Raw genomic sequence first — 26,669 nt, forward strand, 5'->3', positions numbered from 1 at the left:
TCCTACATTCAGTTAACACGTTTACGTTTAAGAGGAACCTGACCATCGGTTTTCCACATCGGTTTTATCACAATGCAATAGAGCATCTGATAATTTAGAGACCAAATGGATCAGTAGAGGAAAACACACCATATAATCCTAAATCGGAAATACAAGGAACAATTGCTATCTCTGAGTTGTCTAAAGATCACCAACATTTTCCTGAAAAATCTTTCGATTAAGATTATATTTGATTTCGCTAATCTAATAGGTCTACTAAAAATTCACAGTACTGTTCACACAATAAATGAGATGTTCTTTCATCGGCGTAACCGATAGAACCACAGTACGGTTCAGTTTCTAGAGTCAGATTACTTGACCTGCTTTTAAAACACTTAAATTCACGCAGTTATTCCTATCATTCATTCCCGGCAAAAAGGTTCTATACGAGGGAAAAAACATCATCCTCAGCGAGATATCCTATAACCGGCTCCAAGTCCACAGCAAAGCCCACCGAGATCCACGGCAGCTGACCCCCGTCGTCCCCGGGGACGAGCTCGGGCCCCAAGCCACCTCACACACCTTCCTCGGCAAAACTCGGGGTCGCTCACACGACCTCGATCAAACCCCCCACTTCCTGGATCCTCTAGCCCCCGAGGCTGGCTTTCTGGAGGCGATCTTACCTTCATGATGATCCTGGGGCCGCGATCCCCTCGAAAACACCAGATTCACCTGCACCTGGAGGCGAAACAAAAGACACCCCGTCAACACCACGGGCACCTCTGCACCGGCGGAGGCGGAGGGAACCGTGCGAAGCCTGCACCCCGACAAGGAGCCGAAGGAGGCGTCAGTCCCCGAACCACCAAACGCCGAGCCGGGGCCCCCTCTGGCCCCGCCATCCCCGCAAACCCGACCACCTACACAGCTCGACAGCTTCCCGTCCCCATTGTCGGGACCCGACGGAGTTTCCCGTCTCCGACAATGACGCCATTTCTGTCAGAGAAGAAACTCACTACAAGCCCGGGAGCCGGCGCGGGGTCGACCGCCCTCCTGCCCGCGGGCCTGCGCGCCGGCCCGGCCGCTCCCCCTCGGAAGGGCTGCGCACCCCGCGTCCGAGCGGGCGCGGGCCGGGCCTCGGGGAGCACGGCGGGGGCGGCGGACCCGCCGGAGGGCCGCGGGCTACACCAACCCGACGCAGAGGCTCAGCCCACGTCCCGCTCCGGGGCGGACACCCGACAAGTGCGAGCGGGATCCACGTCTGCCGGCCGCGGGGACGGCGAGAGCGCCGAGGGGCCGGGCGGCGGCAGAGCCCCCCCCACCGGTCGGGGCCCCCCACCGCGGCCGAGGGGCACTAAAGCGCCGAGTGTGCGGCCTCCAGGGTGGGGGGCGACTCGGACTCGGCAACTGCGGGGTGGAGGGGGGCGGCGCGAGTTCCTCGGAGGCCGAGGCCCCGAATTGGGGCGCCGGGGGACACCATCCCAGCGATCTTCCCCGGCTCCCCGGCCGGGCCCAGTGACTCCCCTGAAGACCCCCTTACGAGACCGCGAAAGCCCCAGAAAATGCCCCTACCTTCCTCGGAGGCAAGCTCCGACCCTGGCACGTCCAGAGTCCCCTCCCCTGCTCCCCCCCAAAATCAGCAGGCCTGGGGTAGAGATGGGGGAAGAAGGGCGGCGGGTCCAGCGGTGGCTGAGGCTAAAGCTCCGGCTCCTCCTCCTCCCGCGGCGGCGACTGGTACCTTTGTTTGGCGGCCGCTCGGGCTCCCTCGCTGGGGGGAGGGGGGACGACGAAAAATCCCTCCTGGACTGGAGGTCCGAGCCCCCAGTCGCGCTGCCCTGCAGAGGACGGCGGCGACAGACCCTCTGCGACTCCCTCCGGGCAAAGGTCCAGGCGGTGGCCGTGGCGGCTGCAAGCTTAAGCGCAAGAGTCTCCCTCCGCTCCGGCGCCTAAGCTCCTCACTCCGGACTCGACTGACGGGCAAACATCGCTTCCCCCCCACCCCAAGTGCCCCCCCTTCCCTCCTTTCTCCCCTCCCCTAGACTTTTTTTCCCCTCCCCTACCTCTTTCCCGATGGCCTCTTAGACGACCTCGGATTGGTTAGACTTCTTTAGAATCCGCCCATACCCTGTCCCTATTGGTCCCCGCGATACAAACAACGACGCCATTTTCCCACCAGTTCTATGGAAACAGAAAGTTACGCCTCATAGCTCCCCGGGAAATGTAGTCCAGCCTCTGGGGCCAATGCGCGAGGCCTTGCCCCTGAGAACTGCAAGACCCGCAACGCCCCGCGCCTACGTGAGACAGGGAAGGGAGGGAGGGAAAGGGGGCGGGGCGACAAAGCAAAGGGGAGGTGGCAACGACGCCTGCGCAGTGTGACCGGGATGGCGCATTTTCTTGCACCGAGCAATGCGGTGTTGCTGGCGGGTGAGGAAGGCGGAGAGTGCTATCGTGAAGTGAGGGGAGGGATTTATGTAGGCATCCGGGGGAGCCTTGTTCTGAACTATAAGGTGGGAAGTTGATGCTGGGTACTGCTACTCCCGGACCCCCGGCGTGAAAGTTGTGATATCATCCTCGAACCGTGAGTGGCTGTGGTGGCGGCTGGGGGGAACCCGGATGGGGAGTGAGGGTGGGGGAGGTTGGGAGGCGGAGCTGAGAGGAAAGAAAGAAAGGAGGGTGAGGACCCGGATGCTGAACCGGATTGTGTTGAATTTTCCATCCTCTCGCTGGAGAAGGGGAGGAGCGGTACGGTCCCCGCGGAGCGGAAGGGGGCCTCGGGGCGGAGAGGAAGCAGGAACCTTACCGACCCTGCGGGCTCCGCTAGACGGAGTCGGCGTTGGAAGCCCTTCTGCCAAGCCTGTGTGGAAAATATGCCTCGAAGTTATTTAAATTCCCTCCATGTACCTCTCCGGCAATTTACTTCACACCCATCCATCGTCTCCCGGAGTTCGAGTGGAAGGATGCACTCCACGCTTCACAGCCGCGCTTACACTTTGTCGATTTAGCAATTCTGAAAACAGACCCATCCCTTTTTAAAAAATTACTTTGCACGATATTTTCCCTTTTCTGTGTGTGTGCCCGGATTTCGTCCTCTAACGCATTGGAAGGTACTCGGCTTACGTCCCTTCGTTCATTTCGTCTTTCCCACATTTGAACGCCACCGCCTGGTGTGGTCCCTGCCGTCATGAGCCTGAGCCTAGTGAGACAGGCAGGATGGCCACACAAGTCAGTGTGATATTGCAACAGGTGTGAGTGCCACGAAGGAGAGTTTCGTGGTGATAAGAGAATTGGAAATAGGGAGTTTGCCTTAGGGAGATGAGGGAAGGCTTTCCCGAGGGAGTGAGGATCCAGCCGAGAGTGTAAGGGTTAGCGGGAGTTAACTACGGAAAGAACATTCCAGAGAGAAAGAACATCACGTTGGAAAGCCTTCTTCCAGGAGGGAGCTTTTTAAACCATGAGCGGCTGGGCCGGGGGTGGGAGGGCGCGGGGCTTGGCTGTCCGAACCTGATACGCTATGTTAGGGAGTTTTGTTCTTATCTAAGAGCCATGGGATAACTTCGGAGGGTTGCCAGTCAGAAGGGAGATAGGACCAGATTTGAATTTCGAAAAGGTCACTGGCTGAAGAGTAGAGGACCAGGGGTATATTGCTTCAGTAGTCCACACGGAGGAGAGAATCTGATTTTGTGTTAATTAATATTCATCGTGCGTTGTTTGAACAAATGTAAAGCAGTTTCCCAGTTTTGAAAAGGAGTAGTTTCAGACTCTCACAGAGGCATCCTGTGGTGGTTCGTTCTAAAAGTAGATTAGACACAACATTGTAAATCAACTATACTTCGGTAAAATAGTTTAAAAATTAATTACTTTTAAAAAAGTAAATTAGTAGAGTTCATGTAACACATTAATGCCTCTTTATATTCGGGTCCAGTATGTGATAGCTGAAATTTCTAGGTGTGATAAATTGGAGTCTTTGGGGTTAAAAAAGAAAAGAAAAAGAGCCAAATCAGAGTATATGCCACAGTAATGTAGAAACCCTCAGACTCTTTAGAAGACAGGAAACTTTAGTTTTCAGTACCTAGCAAAATTGAGGCTTCTGTGTTTTCCCACTGTTGAGAATACTTGCATACAAACATTATCTGGGGAAGGAACATTAATTGATTTATTTGTTAAGTGAGTATTCTTAAACTTACCGGAGTGAGCAAAGGAAAGAACGATTTTTTAAAGTTCATAACTAATATTTTCAGTCGAACAAAACATCAACCAGCTAAGCCCTAAGAATTGAAACAGATTAGCGCTGAAAATCTGTCTAGTGGCATATTGTTACTGATACAGAGACAAAAGAGAATTATTGAAAGTTGGTCTTACTGACTTTTAAGTTAAGTCACATGTGTTCTGGAGGCTGTGAAAAAGATAAACATAATTTTCTCAACCTAGTTGGGAAGAGATGGCTACTAACTGGTTTAAATAGAACAGTATATGAGATGCTTTTTAAAAATTCTACTTTTAATTCTGTTCAATAATCTTTTAACCTAAGTGATTATTCTTTCTGTGCATCATCTTCTTTTCTTTCTTTAATCTCTTAAGAATAAGATAATCTGTGTCAAACTTTAAACAGTATAGGTAATAGGTTACTAAACTGGTATTTGGATTATTTCGAAATATTTTCTGAACTTTTTTCCCTTGCAACATACTTAACATTAATTGTTGGTCAAGGCAAATGTAGAAGAAAATACAGAAAATACACTTTTCAATCTTTTAGGCTCATGATCCTAGAGACCAAATCATTGTCCAAAGAAACAAAAGAAAGTAGACAAAGGTGAGAAACCTTCTAAAGTGTGCCAATTAGAAATGAAAACTCCCTCCCATCCCCCCAAAACAGACAAAAACAACAAAAACAGAAATGAAGACTCCTAATAGGACAAACAAAAATAGCAATAGATATTTACAAAGAAATAGTAGAAATTCAATAGTAAAGGGGGATTCTAGGAAAACTGAGTGATGTTCTAGGAAATATTGAAGTAAATATAAAATTCAGAATAATAAGTCACTACAGGGGAATAATTTTAATAATATAATTGCACTCAAGTAAATGCATGTCTTAATCAGAATGTCAAAAATTGATTGTGAAGAAATGCAGAATAGGATTTTCTCCTTATATTTTAAATACACAGTTGACCCTGAACACCATGAGTGGGAACTGCTGGGCTCCACTTATACGTGGATTTTTTTTTTAATAAATACATACTACAGTATTACATGATTTGCACTTGGTTGAATCTGTGGCTGCAGAAGATTTTCAGTTGTGTGTGTGTGTGTGTGTGTGTGTGTGTGTGTGCGCGCGAAGGGGGGGTGTTGATGCCCCTAACCCCGCTGTTGTTTAAGGGTCAAATGTATAAAACCGACTCTTTTTTTTTTTTTTTTTTTTGCGGTACACGGGCCTCTCACAACAGTGGCCTCTCCTGTTGCGGAGCACAGGCTCCGGACGCGCAGGCTCAGCGGCCATGGCTCACGGGCCCAGCCGCTCAGCGGCATGTGGGATCCTCCCGGACCAGGGCATGAACCCGTGTCCCCTGCATCGGCAGGCAGACTCTCAACCACTGCGCCACCAGGGAAGCCCCAAAACATACTCATTTTAATGCTCTTAGAAAAAAAAGTATGTTTATTAATTTACGTGATCAGTCAAGTATAGAAGTATCTAATTCTGTTGTTTTCTTTCCATGTTGATGTCAACAATTTAAGCCTTTTATGGTTGATAAAATAGGAATGGCTTTTAGTGTAAGTTTTGTAACTAAGGAAACCACTTAAAATCCAGGTGAACACCTTGACCAATATAATCACTTAAATGAAGACTTTGCTTTTTTTTTTTTAAAGAGATATAATTTACATATCATATAGTTTACCCATTCAAAGTATTCAACTCAGTGTGTTTTGTTATATTCACAAGGTTGGGCAACCAGCACCACAATCTAATTCTGGAACATTTTGATCTCCCCAAAAAAAAAAAACCCCATTAGCAGTCACTCTCTCTTCCCCCCACCCCAGCCCTATGCAATCATGAGTCTACTTTCTGTCTCTATAGATTTGCCTGTTCTGAACATTTCATATAAATGGAATATGTGACCATCTTCCTTCACTTAGCATAATGTTTTCAAGATTTCATAGGTGTAGAGTTTTCATTTAAAACCAAACTGAAAGTTTACCTTTACTACAACACCTTGAAATACAAATTCCTTTGCACTTTGATACTTAGATAATTTAGTTAACTACATCATCTTTATGTTTCTCCTTTTTTACAGATCAGCTTTGAAATTAAAAAACAATGGAGAAGACTCAAGAAACAGCCCAAAGAATTCTTCTAGAACCTTACAAGTACTTACTTCAGTTACCAGGTAACAGTTTAGTTACAGTACATATAGGGTCATCTATATAAAGTAATCGTCATTTAAATATTAGCATACAGAAAAGGTTAGAATTGCCAGCTCTTGAGAGTTTCTGTTTTCTATTTTGTAAGAAGATACACATGAGGAAAATAATAATAAAGTTTTACAACTTTTTGTTCTTAAAAGGGATGTTTTTGAAGCACCTCTTTAAAAATATCCAATTTTATAACATAACTAAAAACATAAAAACACTTAAAACATTTGAGTATCTCATTAGAAATTTTATTCTTTATGAATGCCACACATTCCTATTCCCTACTCTTTAGATATTAGGGGATGATCTGCCAATTTGTGAAACAAGAAGAAGCTTCACTTAACTTTCCTGTTCAGGTTTTCCATTATCACATACACTGCATTTCTTATACTACTAGTTCCTTTAAGAGACAAATAGTAAAGCATTCAAAGCACATTACTTGGAAGCATAGCCCACATTATTCCTATATAAAGATGAGTCACTTGAACATGGCTTCCTAAAGAAACACCTGCCTAATCGTATGTATGTGCTTGTTTTATTTTGCTCTTTTTTTTTTTTTTTTAAGCTTTTCTGGGAAATGATAGTAGCAAAGAAAAACTCATGCATGAGATAAGCGTGGCTTCTTGTAATAAAGCTTCATGTATAAACCAGTTACTAGGGCTTCCCTGGTGGCGCAGTGGTTGAGAGTCCGCCTGCCGATGCAGGGGACACGGGTTCGTGCCCGGGTCCGGGAAGATCCCACATACTGCGGAGCGGCTGGGCCCGTGAGCCATGGCCACTGAGCCTGCGCATCCAGAGCCTGTGCTCCACAATGGGAGAGGCCACAACAGTAAGAGGCCTGCATACCGCAAAAAAAAAAAACAAAAAAACAGTTACTAAAAGGTGATAAGTTGGGACTTCCCTGGCAGTCTGGTGGTAAGGACTCTGCACTTTCACTGCTGAGGGCCCGGGTTCAATCCCTGGTCAGGGAACTAAGATTCCACAACCTGCGCCGCATGGCTCAAAAAAAAAAAAAAAAAGGTGATAAGTGGACAATTATAGAAACCCATTTAGCCCATGGTGTGGCTCAACTGTAGTGATGATCTCAATCACAAAAAGGTTGTCATTTCTGTTCTAAAGTGCACACTTCTCTTGATGAGCACTCCTCAATGGCATTTCTATTCTTCTTGAGTCTGGGGAGGATAAGTACTGTTGTCTGAAGCCAGAAGAGTGGTAGCTCCCTACCTCCACCTTGGAAACCGTCATGATCAGTGTCATTTCTATTCTGGCAGACTCTCATGGAGACATACTTGTTAATGTCAATGCTTCAAAAGAATGGAGGAGAGACAAGCAGAGAATGCAAGGGAAAAGTTGCCTACTGTTTAAGAAAAAGCCAAGAGACTGCTTTTGAGTGACATTTATTCAGCAGCCAGTAACTTTACTTATTTTAGAGTCTCATATTGAGAAAGGTAGCACTATTTCTCTTGTACTCTTCCCACCTATTGCTGGACTTATTTTGTTACACACTGGCAAACACTGGTTGGAACTGGGCTACCATAAAACATGGCAGTTACCAGTGATGACAAGTGTCCAACTAGCACCACCCAACGTCTCTGCTCCACTACTGTGCAGAACAAGGACTGCCTATAGTTACGTTTTAACAGTAACGCTTACCTGTGTAATGAACTACTTCTGTTAACATTTTTTTTAATCCTCATTATTTGGAAGTAATGTTTTAGGCCGTTAGATAACATATTTAAGAATCTCATTAGGTATCCCATCTTTTTATTTTTCAAATCAAGTATACTCCTGCACCCATGATAGAATAGAACCTCAAAAGAGTTTCCTAAAGAAAGAGGAAACTGTGTTATGCATAAACTATTTTTCACAGAGAGCTTCAGAGTTACTAAAGTGACTTAAAGATGGGCCAGGCCATTTATTCTATTGTAAAGTTAATCTTGCTGAAAAGAGGTTATAATAATTAATAATTGTTGATATTAGGATATTCTGAAATTAGTGAAGTAGAATGACTTTTATTTATGTTTCTTTATTTACTCTAGTGTAGAAGTGTAGGTCCCCAGGCCTTTGCAGTGGGAGGTGGAGGGTGGGTTTTGAAATGGAGGAAGAAGAGGGCCTGCAGAAAGGGAGTCAGTAACGTTAAAGTCTTAAAGAAGAAACAGTAATTACTGTAATATTAAAATAAAACCTGAGGGGACTTCCCTGGCGGCGCAGTGGTTAAGAATCCGCCTGCCAATTCAGGGGACACGGGTTCAAGCCCAGGTCCGGGAAGATCCCACATGCCGCGGAGCAACTAAGCCCGTGCGCCACAACTACTGAGCCTGCGCTCTAGAGCCCGTGAGCCACAACTACTGAAGTCCTTGCACCTTGCACCTGCACTCTAGAGCCTGTGCTCCGCAACAAGAGAAGCCACCGCAGTGAGAAGCCCGCGCGCCGCAACGAACGGTAGCCCCCGCTCACCGCAACTAGAGAAAGACCATGAAGCAAATGAAGACCCAATGCAGCCATAAATAAATACATACGTACATACATACATACCTGAGTACCTGTAAGTTAAGCCATTTATTGTACTGTTTTCTAGATACATTCTGAAGTGAAGGGGAAGATGTGCCTGCACATTGATTCTCTGTTCTTCATCTTCTTTTTTAAGGTGATAGGGTTACTTTGCACAGTTGTGCCTTCTCAGTATAGCCCAGATTGACCTTGGTCAAACTGGAAAGTAAATCAGAAGGATAAAGGATATAATTGCTACTCAGACCACATTCTAAAGGCTAGTAGACAGAGGATACTGCTTCCAGAACCCTAAGAGATCCTTCCCTTTTAGACTTCTCACAGAAAGTGAAACTTTGTTCCATTTGGGTATGTGATGAGGGTGTGTGTATTCATTTGTTTGGCTGATTGGTGCAGAGAAAACACAGATAGGACTCAGAAAATACTGTTTTTGTTTACTGAAACTTTATGTAACTATTTTCCTGAAACCTAATCTGAAATTAGGGTGTAACTGTGCATTCGCTTTAGCAGGAAGCTCATAGAAAGAACATTTTTTTTAAATGAACTGGTTGTGGTTTTTATCTACCATTCCTTTATATTTGGGCTAAAATGACTTCTAATGGTGACTACTACCCAAAGACCTCTCTTGAGCTTTCTGTGTAAGAAAAAGATAATATTGAAAAACTAATGGCCCTAGTCAAAATAAAGAGATTAACTTTTGACTAAATTCAGGATGTTAAAAGGGAATACTTCATGGAGTGGTAATTCACTTTTTGATAGGAAAGAAGCAGAGCTGTCCAGTCTCTAAAATCTTAATATAAAGGAATGGTAGATAATTTTAAGAGGTAATTCTATAAGGTAATTCAATAGCAAAGTACATTTACTTAAAAATACCTATATTTGGGCTTCCCTGCGCAGTGGTTGAGAGTCCACCTGCCGATGCAGGGGACATGGGTTCGTGCCCCGGTCCGGGAAGATCCCACATGCTGCGGAGCGGCTGGGCCCGTGAGCCATGGCCACTGAGCCTGCGCGTCCGGAGCCTGTGCTCCACAACGGGAGAGGCCACAACAGTGAGAGGCCCGCGTACCGCAAAAAAAAAAAAAAAATTCCTTTCAGTTACATTGTATATTGGACTAGTAAGTTAGAAAAAAGAAAAAGGAACTATCCAAAACCATCCATTTGATGTTAGAGGAAAGTATAGTAAAAAGGAAAACAAAAACAAAAGAATACCTATAGTTATATATTGAATGGATAAACAACAAGATCCTACCTTGTATAGCACAGAAAACCATATTCAGTATCCTATGATAAACCATAATGGAAAAGAATATTTTAAAAGAGAATGTGTATATATGTATAACTGAATCACTTCGCTGTACAGCAGAAATTAACACAACATTGAAAATCAACTACATGTCAATAAAAAAAAAAATACCTGTAGCCTCTGAAGTGGATGGTGCTAATTAACTGCCACTAACTAGACTGGCTCCCTTTTCAAAAGAATGAATTAGATCATAATTCCCTAAAAGCACATTCCATATTACTCAGCCATAAAAAGAAACAAAATTGAGTTATTTGTAGTGAGGTGGATGGACCTAGAGTCTGTCATACAGAGTGAAGCAAGTCAGAAAGAGGAAAACAAATGCCGTATGCTAACACATATATATGGACTCTTAAAAAAACAAATGGTTTTGAAGAACCTAGGAGCAGGACAGGAATAAAGGACAAGGGGAGGGGGAAGGGTAAGATGGGAAGAAGTGAGAGTGGCATTGACATATATACACTACCTAATGTAAAATAGATAGCTAGTGGGAAGCAGCCGCATAGCACAGGGAGAGAGATCAGCTCGGTGCTTTGTGACCACCTAGAGGGACGGGATAAGGGAGGGTGGGAGGGAGACGCTAGAGGGAGGGAATATGGGGATATACGTATGCATATAGCTGATTCACTTTGTTATACAGCAGAAACTAATACAGCATTATAAAACAATTACACTCCAATAAAGATGTTAAAAAAAAAAAACATTCCATTCCAAAACTGTTGATATAAGTTAAGATGAAAGGAGTGAGCTTACTGATGGGTCCCTGGAGTCCTAGAACTCTCTTTTGCCTGCCCTAATTTTAAAAGGTTGTGCATTTTAGGATATGAGTTTTGGTGGAGGGAGGTAGTAGGGCCCAGCAGTGGAAGACAAGCTCTACAGTAGATAATGGATTGGTGGGGCTGGATTTGTCAAGTTTTCTTAGTTTCACAGGAAGTTTCTGAATGTGTTTCTTGTAATTAAAAATATTAATTTATTGCTAAATTTTATTCTTTAAATGCAGGTAAACAAGTGAGAACCAAACTTTCACAGGCGTTTAATCATTGGCTAAAAGTTCCAGAAGACAAGCTACAGGTATTTAGGCAATTCTAACCTTATTCTTAATCTCCAAGAAATTAATAGATATCATGTAAAAATACTCCTAGCTCTTAATTCAGTTTAATGATCATACAATATCTTACATTGAGGTTGCTAGATAATAACTAGTTGTAAAACCTAAGACACCTGACACTTTGATAATCTGTTAATATACATTAAGTATAAGCTCTTTTGAATAATTCAAATAAAATGAAAATTTTCAATTGTATTTCTTGTTAGATTATCATTGAAGTGACAGAAATGTTGCATAATGCCAGTTTACTCATCGATGATATTGAAGACAACTCAAAACTCCGTCGTGGCTTTCCAGTGGCACACAGCATCTATGGAATTCCATCTGTCATCAATTCTGCCAATTATGTATATTTTCTTGGCCTAGAGAAAGTCTTAACCCTTGATCACCCAGATGCAGTAAAGCTTTTTACTCGCCAGCTTTTAGAACTCCATCAGGGACAAGGCCTGGATATCTACTGGAGAGATAATTACACTTGTCCCACTGAAGAAGAATATAAAGCAATGGTGCTGCAAAAGACAGGTGGACTATTTGGATTAGCAGTAGGTCTCATGCAGTTGTTCTCTGATTACAAAGAAGATTTAAAGCCACTACTGAATACACTTGGGCTCTTTTTCCAAATTAGGGATGATTATGCTAATCTACACTCCAAAGAATATAGTGCAAACAAAAGCTTTTGTGAAGATCTAACAGAGGGAAAGTTCTCATTCCCTACTATTCATGCTATTTGGTCTAGGCCTGAAAGCACCCAGGTGCAGAATATCTTGCGCCAGAGAACCGAAAATGTAGATGTTAAAAAATACTGTGTACATTATCTTGAGAACGTAGGTTCTTTTGAATACACTCGGAATACTCTTAAAGAGCTTGAATCTAAAGCCTATAAACAAATCGATGCATGTGGTGGGAACCCTGAGCTAGTAGCTCTAGTAAAACACTTAAGTAAAATGTTCAAAGAGGATGAATAATATTAAGCCATTCTTGATTAGGCCTGATAGCTTAGTTGACTTTTTTTTTGTCTTTTAGCCTATTACCTTTTTTAAAATTTGGACCAATCTGTTAGTATCCAAAAACTGAGTGATAGTGGTGATGTGAGTGAGGTTGTTTCAATATAGAATCCCCGTGTACAGATAATCATAGTACCAAGTTGAAGGAATCAAAAGGAGCCACATTTAAATGAGTCTAATTTGAATGTCAGAATGTGCTGTGTTAGGACGTCGTGGCCAACTCTGCCATGCATGTTCTGTTGATTCTGTCAATAAAGAAGACTTCAGCTCCAGGAATTTTTATCCACATACTTCCTAACTGTACTGTACGGGCAGTTCACAATTCATCTACCCCATTTCCAAGCCATTGACTACTTGGGACCAGTTTCTATAGCTAGCTGGCCCGAAGACCACAGGAACTCCTCTTTCTTCCTAAATGTCGTTGCTTAGAATAGCTCATTCTCCTCCCTGGAAACTCCCTTAGTGAAGTCTTCCATGAGAAAGCTGACAGTGACAAGCAGTAAGCATTCTGGGCCTCTCTTCCTTTCTCCCAACTGAGCAAATTCTGCTGTTTATTTAACCAAGGAGTCTCCACTGAATGAAATTTACACACTAGCCCAAGTTCTTTTTCCTTCTAATGTAACTTGTGCCTCAAAACTAATTAGTATCTGGGTACAGCAGTATCTTTCCATTTGTGGGGGGGAAAAAGGTACATGGAAAAAGTATTTTAGGAAGGAGCCTTTAAGCCATTTTATGCTGTCTTTATCATTAGTATTAAAAATCATAAAAGCTGTTTGCTCACAAGTACAAAAGCTGGGGGAACTGTCCTTTTCCTTCCCACCCGCATCCTTAACCCCTCTGTAGGCAGTTGGTGCTTGAATGGAAAAGGAAGTAGGCATCTTTAACCTCTATGAGTAAAGCAAAGAAAAGTGTTAACCTGAGAGCTACTGCCTGACTGAAAATTAGCCAAAGGCTATACTATCAGGCACAGTTAGCTTTATAGTGCCTTAACCCTGACTATCCCTTTTGTTTCATTTTAGGCCCTCAGCCCCTGGAGCCATCTTATGGCACAAGAGGTATGAAAAAAGAGACCCTGATTTCTGTATGAGAAGTGTCACTGACATCCCAGAATGAAAGTTTGTACTTCTCAGTAGCATTACATTTTGCTTGATTGGTTGTACGGTGTGTTATCTTAAATCAAACCACTGTATTTTTGTATGAGAAATTCTCACCAAAATACTCAACCTAAATCTTTTTTGAAAAGTTCGGTATTGCCTTTACTTTTAGAATAATTTGAATCTTCCATTTTTTTTTTTTTAATAGATTTATTTATTTTTATTTATTTATCTTTGGCTGTGTTGGGTGTTTGTTGCTGCTCGCGGGCTTTCTCTAGTGCGGCAAGCAGGGGCTACTCTTCATTGTGGTGCAGGGGCTTCTCATTGCAGTGGCTTCTCTTGTTGTTTAGCATGGGCTCTAGGCTCGCGGGCTTCGGTAGTTGTGGCGCCCGGGCTTAGTTGCTCCGCGGCATGTGGGATCTTCCCAGACCAGGGCTTGAACCTGTGTCCCCTGCATTGGCAGGCAGATTCTTAACCAGTGCGCCACTAGGGAAGTCCCTGAATCTTCCATTTTAATTGATCCAAGGAAACCCCTTCTGAAAATCATACATATTTGTGTTATACTATGGATATTTGAACTTTGTTTTTATGAACCTGTAACAAACTTGATATTAAAAAAGATCTAATGCTAACTATATAGACAGAAATGAAGTTATTTACCTATAAGTATAATGATTGCTTAAGTAGATTATTTCTTAGCTAATCAAATTAATTTTGGCCTGGTGCTACTCATTCTTTTCTCATTTTTTTTATTTTTTAAATTTATTTTTGGCTATGTTGGGTCTTTGTTGCTGCACGCAGGGGCTTTCTCTAGTTGCAGCGAGTGGGGGCTACTCTTTGTTGCAGTATGCGGGCTTCTCATTGCAGTGGCCTCTGGCTCCAGGCACACGTGGGCTTCAGTAGTTGTGGCACGTGGGCTCAGTAGTTGTGGCTCGCAGGCTCTAGAGCGCAGGCTCAGTAGTTGTGGCACACAGGCTTAGTTGCTTGGTGGCATGTGGGATCTTCCCGGACCAGGGATTGAACCCATGTTCCCTGCATTGGCAGGCAGATTCTTATCCACTGTGCCACCAGGGAAGTCCTCTTTTGTCATTTTTATCTTGCCTTTCAGTGACAGAAATGCTTGGCATTGAATTGGGGACTTATAAAAAGAGTTATGTATTAAATCATCAAAAATTTATTCTTTTCACTTGAACCATAGTCATGATGGTTAATACAGAAGAAAATCAAATTGATTTTCTTTGTTGGCAAAATCAAAAGAATGAAGGCTAGTTATGTTGCTATAAATGACTTTCAGACCTCAGCAAAATTTTAAATACATCAGCTCTTCTCTTATTCCACTCTGTCAACTTCCTTACTTGACTTCCTTCTCTTCTTAACCTATAACCTATAGTCGTTCACTTCAGGGAGCCTTTCAAGAGCTTTCTCGGATCACTTTCCTCCTTTCCTTTAGGTCCCTCTCATCCTGCCAGTTCCCAATCTTGCGTGAATCCAACGGTCCACGTGCTTTGCTCCTCCCACGTTGCTAAGTGCTGCTGGGGAACGTTTTCACAACTGCTATAGCCATTGCAAATTAATGTATTAAAACCTCAGTAGCCCTTTTATTTTTCATCTAATCCTGATGGAGGTTTAAAATGTGTCAATCTAGGCACTTCCCTGGTGGCGCAGTTGAGAATCCACCTGCCAATGCAGGGGACACGGGTTCAATCCCTGATCCTGGAAGATCCCACATGCTGCAGAGAAGCTAAGCCCGTGTGCCACAGCTACTGGAGCCCGCGCGCTTAGAGCCCGTGCTCCGCAACAAGAGAAGCCACTGCAATGAGAAGCCTGCACACCGCAACGAAGAGTAGCCCCCGCTCGCTGCAACTAGAGAAAGCCCGTGCGCAGCAACGAAGACCCAACACAGCCAAAAATAAATAAATGTACAAAAAAATTAAAAATAAATGAGATTTGTCAATCTAGCATTCCCTCCTCCTCCATTCTTCTCCTGTTAAATGTAAATTCTTCTAACCTTCCTCCCCTATGCTTCTTTAGGTCTGCCTTTCATCTCAAGAAAAGTTGTTTGTCCTCCTGCCCTAGACCAAACACGCTCTCCTGTTTTTGATTCCCTCTCTTTCTGCCTCTTGAGGGCCTTATTTTATTCCCTGCCTTATATCCTCAAGATTTATCCATTGGCTCTGTTTTAATCAGTACACTGAGAGGAAGGAAAGGGGGAAGAAAATGTATATTTGTGAAGGACCTATTAGGTACCACTGTTTTATGTTTTTTTTTTCAAGCATTTACTGAGCAGAGCCAGGCCCTTGAATACAGGTCAGAGCACTTTGCTCTTCTGTACTGTTGGCCTCCCATTCTAAATGCACACTTAAATATGTTTAAAAGTTTAGAAAGCACTGGTCTATTGTAATGTACTAAACAGCTTCCTTCCTATAATCTCTACCCACTCCAGTCTATCCTTCACACCAACCAAAGTTGTCTTTCCAAAGCGCAAATCTGATTATGTCATTCCCATGTTTTAAATTCTCTGAATCCTCAATACTGCCACCTGTAAATTCCTTGGCAGAGTATATAAGGCTTTCCAAAATCTGATCTCCAAACGACTTCAACCATATTTCCTAATATTTTACTCTCCCCACACATGTTATACTCTGCCAGAAAATAACGTTCGTCATTGCTAAGACACTATTCTGTTTTTCATTCATTTCATTTAGAATACTTCTTGAGTGCCTATAAGCTAAATCCTTTGCTAGGCTTTGGAGGTAGAAGAGTGATAGACACTATCTCTTAGCCTTATGTGATTTTCTTGTAGTGGAGACTGGGAAGTAAGTAGCCAATTATTAAACAGTATTATTAGTGCTGGAATCAGGGCCCCTAATTTCTTGTTTACATGTCTGCTTCTCCCATTGGATTAGAAACTCATTAAGGGCAAGGACTGTGACTTACGCTCCTCTTCTCAGTAGCACTTAATAAATACTTGTGAATGAATAAATCTACTTGAAACTAATCTCCCACCTCTCAAGGGTTCCATTAAATATAATGTATGTGAAAAGATACCATAAACTTCAAATGTTAGCTTTTATGTTAATGTGGTTCTTCTCCCTCTAATTCTTTCCCTAATGATTCTTACTCAATGTTTTCCCTTCTGAAAGCATTCTTAGACTGTTTACTTTCAGTTTTGTCCATAATTACCATTGTATCAAAACCCTGACCTCCTCATATTGAAGTCCTGTATTTTAACTGTTCATCTGAGTTTTCTGTTATCAGCTTGAAATCATATTTAAAACCAACTTATACCTCCCCTCCCTGTCCCTTTACCAAGCCAAATAATGGAATGAAACCACTTCTACCCCCGCCTCTTCCATCACCATTGTCATTCTTAAAGTGATCCAGGAGTGTCTTTATTTCTTACCCTTGCCTCCTATCCAGTCCTCCTAAGTCCTATAGACTTGTCCTTTGAGATATCTCTTACCTGTCCCTTACTTTCCCTTCTCACTTCCTTTTCATTTTCACTGTGGCACTTAGAACAGCCTTTATTGCCATACATGCAGGGCTGATATTTGGTGGCTGGAATACAGAAAAGGACTCATGATAACGAACCCTACAATAATATGAACTCAGAATACAACTGGCATTTGGCTTCTCAACCTCCCACCACCTCCGGTTGGCTAACTGTACACTTACTTGGTTATTTCATTAAATCTTGTAATAATGCAACCTCAGCTTTTATGTGATTGACTATATTGGACCTTACAGTTGTATGGCATAATTTTACTATACTCTTGGTAAAGATTATAATAGTATGTGCAGTAAGCAAAAATCAGTAATACAAATTTCCATATTAACCCATTAGTTAAAGTTAATTGTGTAGAATGTTTAATGGGCATCTTGTCATAGAGATATATCTGGGAAACATCTGCAGCACTACCTGCCTTGTCATGCACGTTGTTTATAAAGCACTCTATGCTTTAGGAGAATGACCCATTTATTTTCTTTGAATTATATTTGTTACTGTACAGAAAGAAAAATATATCTGAAGAATTGAAAATTGGTATAGTGGATAACGGAAGCTATTTAGACCTCAATGGGCAAAGCAGTACTAATGGTAAGCTACAAAAGTAATTTGTAAATCTTACCAAAACTTGTAAAGTCACATAATAGAAATTGCAAAATAAGAATAGTTAAATATTTGAAAAGTAAAAAATTTAAAAAGATTTAGCTTTAGTAAATTATATTCTAACAGCTGTCCATATTTTACAAGAAAGAAATGATTTATTAAAGTTGACAGATAAAGTCAAAAAGTCAATTAAACTAAAGGAAACTGAAAATGAAGCAAAAGGTTATTGAAACAAATAATGATAAGCCCTTTGAAACAAAACAAAGTAGCTATCCTAAGAGGCAAACTAATAGATTTTCTAATATGGTTTATGAAAATGCATTTGTGGTTTGATAACAGACACGAAAGCATAATTTTTTTTAAGTTCAATATATTGAATCCTGAAACCTGGCCAATTTAAGTTTGTAAAGCTCTGGATCGAAGAAGAACAAAAATAAAATGACAGCATTCACTAAATGACTTAGCACTAAAGATATAAAATATATAATTTTAGACACTATTATAAGGCTTAGAAGAATGTTGAATATAATTCCTGGTAGTTCAGAGGAAACCAGGAGAGGGTTCAGCAAAAGAATGTCATTAATATTGGGAGAAGTTTTCAATTTATTGAGACCACAAGTCACCTATGACTGTCAATTTATTCATTTTACTTTTTTTGGCCACGCTGCGTGGCCTGTGGGATCTTAGTTCCCCAACCAGGGATTTAACCTGTGTCCCCTGCGTTGGAGGCACGGAGTCTTCACCACTGGGCCACCAGGGAAGTCCAATGACTATCGCTTTAATGAAGAAGTTGTTGGGAGAATTTATTGCAGTTTACTGTGTTACATCATGGCTCAGACAGGAGTATCATTTAGCTAGTAACTGCTGCAACAAACAAAAGATCAAACCAATCATTTCCTCCTGCCTTGGAGTATCATCATAGCATATATGGATAATTAATGTCACCTAACTTGTTTTACTGGAATCCCTTCTCTTCCTTCAGCCCATGTTGCACAGAACTGCCAAACTAATCTTAATGAATTTGCTTTCACTTTATGCCTCTATTCATAAATCGTTTCCTTTTAGGACAAACACTTTAGCTTCACAGGCAAAGCTCCCTGTAATCTGCTTCTCATCTTATATATACACACATATATATGTATATATATTTATACTTATATATAATTTTTTAGAAATTTAATTTCTAAATTTTTTAGAAATTTATAATTTTTTAGAAAGCTTTATTGACTCACACACCACATAATTCTTTTAAAGGATACAATTCAGTGGGTTTTAGTATATTCATGGGGTTATGCAATCATCACCACAATCTAATTTGATAACATTTTTGCTTCCCCTGAAAGAAACCACCATCACTATTAGCACTCACTCCCATTGCCCCCACTCCACCCCTAACCCCCACCCGAGGCAGTCACTAAGCTACTCTCTGTATTTATAGACTTGCCTATTCTGGTTGTTTCATATAAGTGGAATCATATACTACGTGGTCTTGTGACTGGCTTCTTTCACTTAGCATAATGTTTTCAAGGTTCATCCATACTACTTATATCATAACTTCAATAATTTTTAAGTCTGAATAATAGTCCAGTATATGAAAATACCACATTTTTTTTTTTTTTTTTTGAAAATACCACATTTTGTTTATCCATTCATTGGTTGATGGACATTTGGATTGTTCCTACTTTTTGGCTTTTATGAATAATGCTGCTATGGACATTTGTGTCCAGGTTTTTCTGTGGCTATATATTTTCATTTCTCTTGGGTAATATGGACTGAATGTTTGTGTCCCTCCAAAATTTATATGTTGAAGCCTCAACCTCCAGTATCTCTGTATTTGGAGATGGATCTTTATGGAAGTAATTAAGGTTAAATGAGGTCATAAGGGTGGGAATCTGATCCAATAGGATTAATTTCCTTACAAGAAGAGACCCAAGGGAACTTCCCTGGAGGTCCAGTGGTTGAGACTCTGCGCTTCCAATGCAGGGGGCGCAGGTTCAATCCCTGGTTGGGGGATTAGGATCCCACGTGCCATGCGGCCAAAAAAAAAAAAAAGACCCAAGAGAGCCCTTTTCTCTCTTTATACCATGTGAGGACACAGTAAGAAGGTGGCCACCTGCAAACCAGGAAGATAGCCCTCACCAGGAATCCAATCAGCTGGCACCTTAATCTTGGACTTCCTGCCTCCAGTACTGTAAGCAAATAAATTTCTGTTGTATAAACCACTCGATTTGTGGTATTTTATTACAGCAGCCCAAGCCAACTAAGAAAGTTAAATACCTAGATGAGTCATATGGTACCTTTGTTTTACATTTTGAAGAGTTGTACAGAAATGTACATAAAAGTATATTCATTGCAGCAGTATTTGTTTTTTCTAAGTTTTTTTTTGATGTGGACCATTTTTAAAATCTTTATTGAATTTGTTACAATATTGCTTTTGTTTTATGTTTTGGTTTTTTGGCCGGGAGGCATGTGGGATCTCCACTGAACCATCAGGAAGTCCCTGCAGCATTATTTGTAATAGAAAAAAAGTAACAAATGTTCATCAATATGAATTGATTAAGTCACAGTTCAGTGACTTAATGCAGCAAAACTATCTGTATACTATACGTACAATATATAGTAGCAAGATAATTTTTAGATATTCATGTTCTTTTCCCTCTGTTTTTTCCATCTTTAGTTACAGAAATGTACCCATTCCATTTTGTACTTTCTTGCCTCAGGGAAGTATTATGATGATAAAGCTAAAAGAAGGCTCTTGTAAAACACTTCCTTTCTGAATTAATTTTCCTAAAACCTGAGCCTGTTGAAGAGATCAGGCTAGGTGTACTGGAAGGGAGACAGAGAGAAAAGGAGCAGTGACTTTAAGGGCAAACAGAACAGAGGAAAGAGGAGAGATTCCTGGGAAGGGAACAAAAGCCAGAAGTTCCCATGGCTGTTGGTAGTACTGCAGGAGGTGAGCAAGACTTCATGGAGGATGGACTAGACAGTAATCTTCCCGTTCTCTTCCTGGGACAGGGAAGCAGAAAAGTGCCAGGCTTTGAGGGATCACTGTTGGCTTCAATAATAAACCTGCCAATGGAGTCTGATGCCTGCAGTTGAGAGGTAAGGAGGCCCTAACACTGACTGAGATTAAATTTTCTGCTAGCCCTGCAGGAAGGGAGTGAAAAAAGAACATTCGTCCTTTCAAGATGCTGGACTGAGTACGTGTTTATCTTTTCTACCTCTTGAGAGAATACTAAAAGGAAAGAAAAAGAATAAAAAGGCTAAAATATCAAAATAACCTTGAGAATTGGAAGGGCTTTGTTAGTGGATGAGAAATTCCAAAAAGTGTCTGGAATACAGAAAGCAGAAAGACTACTGATTGATGTAAGCAGTGGGGATATGGCCAGAGCTAAGGCTATGTAGAGAAGGGGCTGTGGCTGAAACGGGACCCAGCAGGCTCAGGAGAACTGAAAGTACTTGGCAGAATAATGGAGCCCCAGCGATGCCCACGTCCTCATCCTCGGAGCTGGTGAACAGATTAGATTACATGAGAAAGGGGAATTAAGGGTGAAGAGAAATTATGGTTGCTCATTGATGATCTCAGAATAGGGAGATTATCCTGCATTATCCAGGTGGACCCACCTGTAACTACAAGCTTCCTCAAAGGAGAAGGAGGCAGAAAGGGAGAGTCAGAATGAGATGTGACATTGGAACCAAAGTCAGAGTGGTGTGATGAGAAGGACTCAACCCACCGTTTCTGCCTTTAAACATGGAGGAAGGGGACCACAAGCCACAGAATGCAGGTGGCTTCTAGAAACTACAAAGACAAGGAAACAGATTCTGCCCTGGAGTCTCCAGAAGGGAACACAGCCCTGCTGATACCTTGAGAAGTGTTGGACTTCTACAGAACTCTATATAATAAATATATGTTGTTTAAGCCACTAAGTTTGTGGTAATAGGAAACTAACTGGAACAGTTCTCTACTTGTCAACAAAGGACTGGAGAGATAAATGTGGATGAAAACAAATTAATTGATAGTCTGTAAATGGAAGGGTACATCTCCCTACGCTACCTCTTTCTTACACCCCAATGGGCAAACTAAATCATCACTGCCAGATATTTTATCCTCAAGCAGAAGAGTAAGACGTCTTTTTAGAGAAGTAGAAGTGAGTTTCTGGGAAGAATTTGAGCAAATAGGAAAGGTATTGGTGTCAAAGAGCTACATTCTTCTGTTCTGGCATCAGGGAGCCTTCCTGGAGCATCATGGCTGCTCCCTTCCCAATCACATGACACTGAAACTTACCAGTCAGCCAGCCAGCCCTGCTTGCATAAGCTGAGCTCCCATTAGCTCCCATTTAGCATTTCTCATGCCTCATTCTGTCTGAAACACAAATGGACAACCAGAAACTCCCACACATTTATAGAATACCTGCAGTATGACAGAGAAAGACCAAGGTAAAAAAAAAAGAAGCAAAACCAAAATGAAACAAGAAAAATATAGAAAAACACAAATTAGAGGGAACAGAAAAAACAGAGAACACCTTAAAACAAAATAAGACAAACCACAATCTGTAAGTAGTGTCACTGGAGAGATCTGAGGGGATATGGAATGGAATCTATGGCCGCTGTTGTTGTTTATCTTCCTAACAGTCATCCCGCACTTCTACTTCATGAAAAGAACATTTTTGATATTATCCCCATGTTGCATGGCCATGTGTTTCAGGAAAAACAGAATTCTCTCCTCCTTGGGGGGGTCTTAGTCTTTGTCACTTAAGGCCTTCAGCCAGTTGGGTGAGGCTTACCCACATAATGGAGGGCAATCTGCTTGACTCAAAGTCTGCTGATTTAAATGTTGATCTCATCTAAAACATACCTTCACAGCAACACTGAGACTGGTGTTGACCAAGTCTCTGGGTACAATGGCCTAGCCAAGTTGACACATAAAATTAACCTTCACAACCACATGCCAAGATGAAAAGTTGCACATCAGAAGGTACCAAAAGTTCCTTAGAAGCAGGCTGGAGAGAACTTGGTATGATAAACCTCTGCCACTGTGAAGTCTCCCGTGGCAGGCTGACTTCTCCTTGGGATGGAGCTGTGAGGAGGACAGATAGGAAGAAGACTGTAAAATGTTACAATAAAAGAATTAGCTTTTGATTTTTTTTCTTATATAAATCTTTTTCAGGATGTCCTTATGAACAATTATTCATAGCCTCAACTCCTATGGTGTCCAGTAAGACACTGTGAAATCAAATAAATCTCCGGAAATTGAATGGGTTTAACTGATCTTGATTTTCTTTTACGTTACCCTACAACTCCAAAGGGCTTGTGTACTAAAGTAGGCATCATGCACAGAGATGGCCAGCAGGCACATGAAAAGATGTTCAACATCTCTAATTGTTAGAGAAATGCAAATCAGAACTACAGTCAGGTACCACCTCACACCAGTCAGGATGGCCATCATTAAAGTCTACAAATAACAAATGCTGGAGAGGGTGTGGAGAAAGGGGAACCCTCCTGCACTGTTGGTGGGAATGTAAATTGGTGCAGCCACTATGGAGAACAGTATGGAGGTTCCTCAAAAAACTAAAAATAGTTGGGAATTCCCTGGCAAACAGTGGTTAAGACTCAGCACTTTCACTGCCTTGGCCCAGGTTCAATCTGTGGTCAGGGAACTAAGATCCCGTAAGCCATGCAGTGCAGCCAAAAAAACCAAAAACAAACAAAAAAGATACATGCACCCAATGCTCATAGCAGCACTATTTACAATAGCCAAGACATGGAAGCAACCTAAGTGTCAATTGACAGATGAATGAACAAATAAGATATGGTATATATACACAATGGAATACTACTCAGCCATAAAAAGAATGAAACATGGATTTGCAGCAACATGAATGGACCTAGAGACTATCATACTAAGTGAAGTAAATCAGAAAGAGAAAGACAAATACCATATGATATCACTTATATGTGGAATATAAAATGACACAAATGAACTTCTGTACAAAACAGATTCACAGACATAGAGAACAGACTTGTGGTTGCCAAAGGTGGGGGATGGGGGAGAACTGGATTGGGAGTCTGGGATTAGCACATGCAAACTATTATACACAGAATGGATAAACAGGATTTCCCTGGTGGCATAGTGGTTAAGAATCCACCTGCCAATGCGGGGGACACGGGTTTGATCCCTGCTCCAGGAAGATCCCACATGCCACAGAGCAACTAAGCCTGTGCACCACAACTACTGAGCCTGTGCTCTAGAGCCCACGAGCCACAACTACTGAGCCTGCGTGCCACAGCTACTGAAGCCCATGCACCTAGAGCCCTTGTGCTCCACAGCAAGAGAAGCCGCCACAGAGAGAGACCCGCACACCGCAACGAAGAGTAGCCCCCACTTGCTGCAACTAAAGATAACCCCACGTGCAGCAATGAAGACCCAACACAGCCAAAAATAAATAAATAAATGAATAAATTTACTTTTTAAAAAAGAGAGTGGATAAACAATAAGGTCCTACAGCACAGGGAACTATGTTAAATATCCTGTGATAAACCATAATGGAAAAGAATATGAAAAAGAATGTATGCATATGTATAACTGAATCATTTTGCTGTACAGCAGAAATTAACGTAACATTGTAAATCAACCTTACTTCAATAAAACAAATTTTTTTAAAAAAGTAAAATAGGTGTCATGGTCCCAGTGACAAAAATCAAGAAAGTACATGTAGTCACTGAGAGAGGATGTAGCCCAAGAAGAGCAGTAATCAAGGACAGTTATCAAGGAGGGAACAATTAAAGGAATAAGGAAACCAGGAAGGAAGAGACCAGCTAATTAAAAAGATAGGAGGTTCTTAATCTGTGATCCATGGACTTCTCTGGGGCCCATTAACTGTCTTCAAAGGATTAATTAACTCCCTGAAATTATATGTGAAATTTGCATGTATGTGGATAGCTGTCATCAGATTTCCAAAGTTATTTTTTAACTCCCGGTCAATGAAAACGACCACAACAAAGGAAAGAAATGAAAAGAAAAACAAAACCAAAAAATAATCACTGGAAAGAAAGCATGTGTTTTCAAGGAATAAACCATTCAAGTATAATGCAGTAGAGATACCCAATAGGATATTGACTGAAAAATGTTCAATCAGTATGGCAATTAGAAGGTCTCTTCTTTGAAGAGTCATTTAGTTGTGCTCCCTCAACCTCCTTTCCACTTCAGCTCACTGTAGTGTGGCTTCTGAGGCTGCTACTCTACCAAAACTGCTCTTGTCAGCGACACTGACATTTATTTTGTGAAATCTAGCGAATAGTTCTGTCTTCTCATCTAGCTTGACTTCTCAGCAGCGGTGACCCCACAGTCTTCCAGTTTTGCTCCAACCTCTCTGGTTTAAGCCACTATTTCCTTTTGTGCCCCAGATGAAATGACTACAATAGCTCATAAGTGACCCCTCTTTTTTTTTTTTTTTTGGCCACTCGTCTTGCTGATCTTAGCTCACCAACCAGGGATGGAACCCAGGCCCCTTGGCAGTGAAAGCGCCAAGTCCTAACCACAGACCGCCAGGGAATTCACCGTAAGTGACCCTCTTAATCCTCCCTCAGCCCTGCTTCCCACTCCTGTTTACCTATAGAACTAGAAAGATCTTCCTCCAGTTTTTTTTTCCTTTTTTTACATTGCTTGATCCTTCTTATCTTGCAGCTGTCAGTTCAAATGTCACCTTGAAAGTTATCCTCCCCTTACTTCCTACTTTCAGTTTGTAACATATTACCACAGAACCATCTGTTTCCTTTAGTGCACCTCACATAATCTGAAATTATCTTATTCATTTTATTTATATATCATCTGTCTCATACCATTAAGATATACATTTATCCAGAACTGGAACATTGCATCTCTTTTTCTCTGCTAGGTCTCCAGTGCCTAAAAATAGTGTTTGGTGCAGAGCTGGCTCTTATTTACCTGATGCATGAATGACGAGACTTAAAATGAATTGCATTACAAATACTTGATATTTTAAGTTTGCACTTTTTTGAGACAGTGCTTTAAATATGATCTTTACAACAAAGGGGGATAAGTAACCCTATCAACCTATGCTATTGAGAAATCAAGGGATATGAGGACTAAGAAACCACCTTGGTGATCTGAAGTCAGTGGTGATATTTGAAAGATAATTGTGGAAGAACTGGAGGGAAGACAGAAGCCAGAAGGCCAGGCTGAAAAAGATTAAAGTGAGAAGAGGGTGAGGAATGAGAGACAGGGTGTATAGATCTCTTTTAGGGAAAAACTTCAGCAGAGAAAGCACTTCAAGGAGATAACATGGTTGAGGCAGCAGTACAATGTCTCTAGGAAAGGACAGAAGGCAGAGAGGGATCATTCTTTCACTCTAGGCAAAACCAGGCAAGTACTGTCACAACTCAGTGAAGACAGGAAAATATTTTACAAAGAAAAGGAAGGTGCATGCTTCCTGTATCTGTTGTGGGGCTGGTCTGAATTTGGTGGATGCCAATAATCTTCAAGAAGTGTGGCCATTCTCTGCCGAAAGATAATTTAAAACTCTCCAGTTAGAAAGTGCACAGCTCTTCTCAGGACACAGCTGAATGTCAGTAAATAACCTACCTGTATTCTGCTTCAGTTTTTGTCTAAGTTGGGGCCAAAGTTGTCCTCCAACCTTCATGAGTACAGGAGGCTTGATCAAAATAAATAGTGATAAAGCCCATCTGATAAAGCCATCTGAGTCAGACCTGTAGTCTAACAAAATTTATTAAGTTGCTGAAACAAGGAAAACCACCCACCAAAGGAATTGGGGGAGTCTAACTGGAAGAAAAAAAAACAAAAAGGAAGAGGCAGACATAGCATAGGATTTGGTGGAGTGTATTAATAGATAAGAATTAAGCAGGCTCAGGCCTGAGTTGTGAAGCCAACTCCAAGGTCATGTAGCGTTGAAAACCATAAAGTTAAAATATATGTGGAATGTTATATCTGAAAATTTCTTATTTGAAGCACTATGCCTGGGTTGGCAAAGTGTCAAAATGATCCCCAGGACTCAGCTCTGCCATGCAGACTTGGGATATTCCATTATTACTCGTATGATTTCAAACAATAAAGCTTCTGAAAGTTTGTTTTTTGGAACAAGTTTTTTTAGCCTATGCCGTTTCATTAATCAACAAAAGCAGTTTT

The 26,669-nt window shown here is 41.6% G+C and overlaps 2 protein-coding genes across 22 annotated transcripts in view; one reads left to right on the top strand and one right to left on the bottom strand.

The window, feature by feature from the left end:
• The window catches only part of ARID4B (AT-rich interaction domain 4B), a 127,298-nt gene extending 125,339 nt beyond the window's left edge, over nucleotides 1-1,959 (bottom strand). For 6 of the 9 annotated variants that reach the window (XR_004346168.1, XR_004346169.1, XM_032608061.1 and 3 more), the window contains exons 1-2: nucleotides 1,715-1,948; nucleotides 663-717 (exon numbers count right to left, since the gene is read on the bottom strand). Coding sequence is in view for 6 of the 9 variants with exons in the window: in XM_032608061.1 (XP_032463952.1) it covers nucleotides 663-668 (6 nt within the window). In the remaining 3 variants the exon portion in view is untranslated. Of the gene's footprint in view, nucleotides 1-662; nucleotides 718-1,548 lie in introns of all 9 variants that reach the window. The other 3 variants (XR_004346170.1, XM_032608062.1, XM_032608059.1) reach the window with 1 other exon arrangement.
• A 353-nt stretch (nucleotides 1,960-2,312) lies between these two features.
• On the top strand, nucleotides 2,313-25,028 carry GGPS1 (geranylgeranyl diphosphate synthase 1). Of its 13 annotated transcripts, XR_004346175.1 has the most exons (8): nucleotides 2,358-2,554; nucleotides 6,267-6,359; nucleotides 11,193-11,263; nucleotides 11,507-11,842; nucleotides 13,324-13,359; nucleotides 17,409-17,494; nucleotides 20,522-20,608; nucleotides 24,986-25,028. XR_004346175.1 is itself a non-coding variant. In XM_032608090.1 (7 exons), exons 2-7 carry the CDS (start codon nucleotides 6,290-6,292, stop codon nucleotides 20,545-20,547), a joined length of 426 nt encoding a protein of 141 aa, XP_032463981.1. In that variant the 5' UTR covers nucleotides 2,358-2,554; nucleotides 6,267-6,289; the 3' UTR covers nucleotides 20,548-20,623. The 13 variants fall into 13 exon arrangements, 10 of the variants coding, with proteins under 10 accessions (XP_032463972.1, XP_032463976.1, XP_032463971.1 ...); XM_032608090.1 differs by lacking the exon at nucleotides 24,986-25,028 and having other exon boundaries at nucleotides 11,507-11,643; nucleotides 20,522-20,623; XM_032608085.1 differs by lacking the exons at nucleotides 17,409-17,494; nucleotides 20,522-20,608; nucleotides 24,986-25,028 and adding an exon at nucleotides 15,044-17,400 and having other exon boundaries at nucleotides 2,329-2,400.
• The last annotated feature ends 1,641 nt before the right edge of the window (nucleotides 25,029-26,669 follow it).

This window comes from Phocoena sinus, chromosome 16 (assembly GCF_008692025.1).
Source record: "Phocoena sinus isolate mPhoSin1 chromosome 16, mPhoSin1.pri, whole genome shotgun sequence".
Classification (NCBI taxonomy): Eukaryota; Metazoa; Chordata; class Mammalia; order Artiodactyla; family Phocoenidae; genus Phocoena; species Phocoena sinus.

What these genes read in the sequence shown, in the direction of transcription:
- GGPS1 (XM_032608081.1), top strand. Translation starts at nt 6,290, where the DNA reads ATGGAGAAGACTCAAGAAACAGCCCAAAGAATTCTTCTAGAACCTTAC. An exon ending in GTACTTACTTCAGTTACCAG is followed by an intron (nt 6,360 to 11,192) that starts GTAACAGTTTAG and finishes CTTTAAATGCAG; the next exon opens with GTAAACAAGTGAGAACCAAA. An exon ending in TTCCAGAAGACAAGCTACAG is followed by an intron (nt 11,264 to 11,506) that starts GTATTTAGGCAA and finishes ATTTCTTGTTAG; the next exon opens with ATTATCATTGAAGTGACAGA.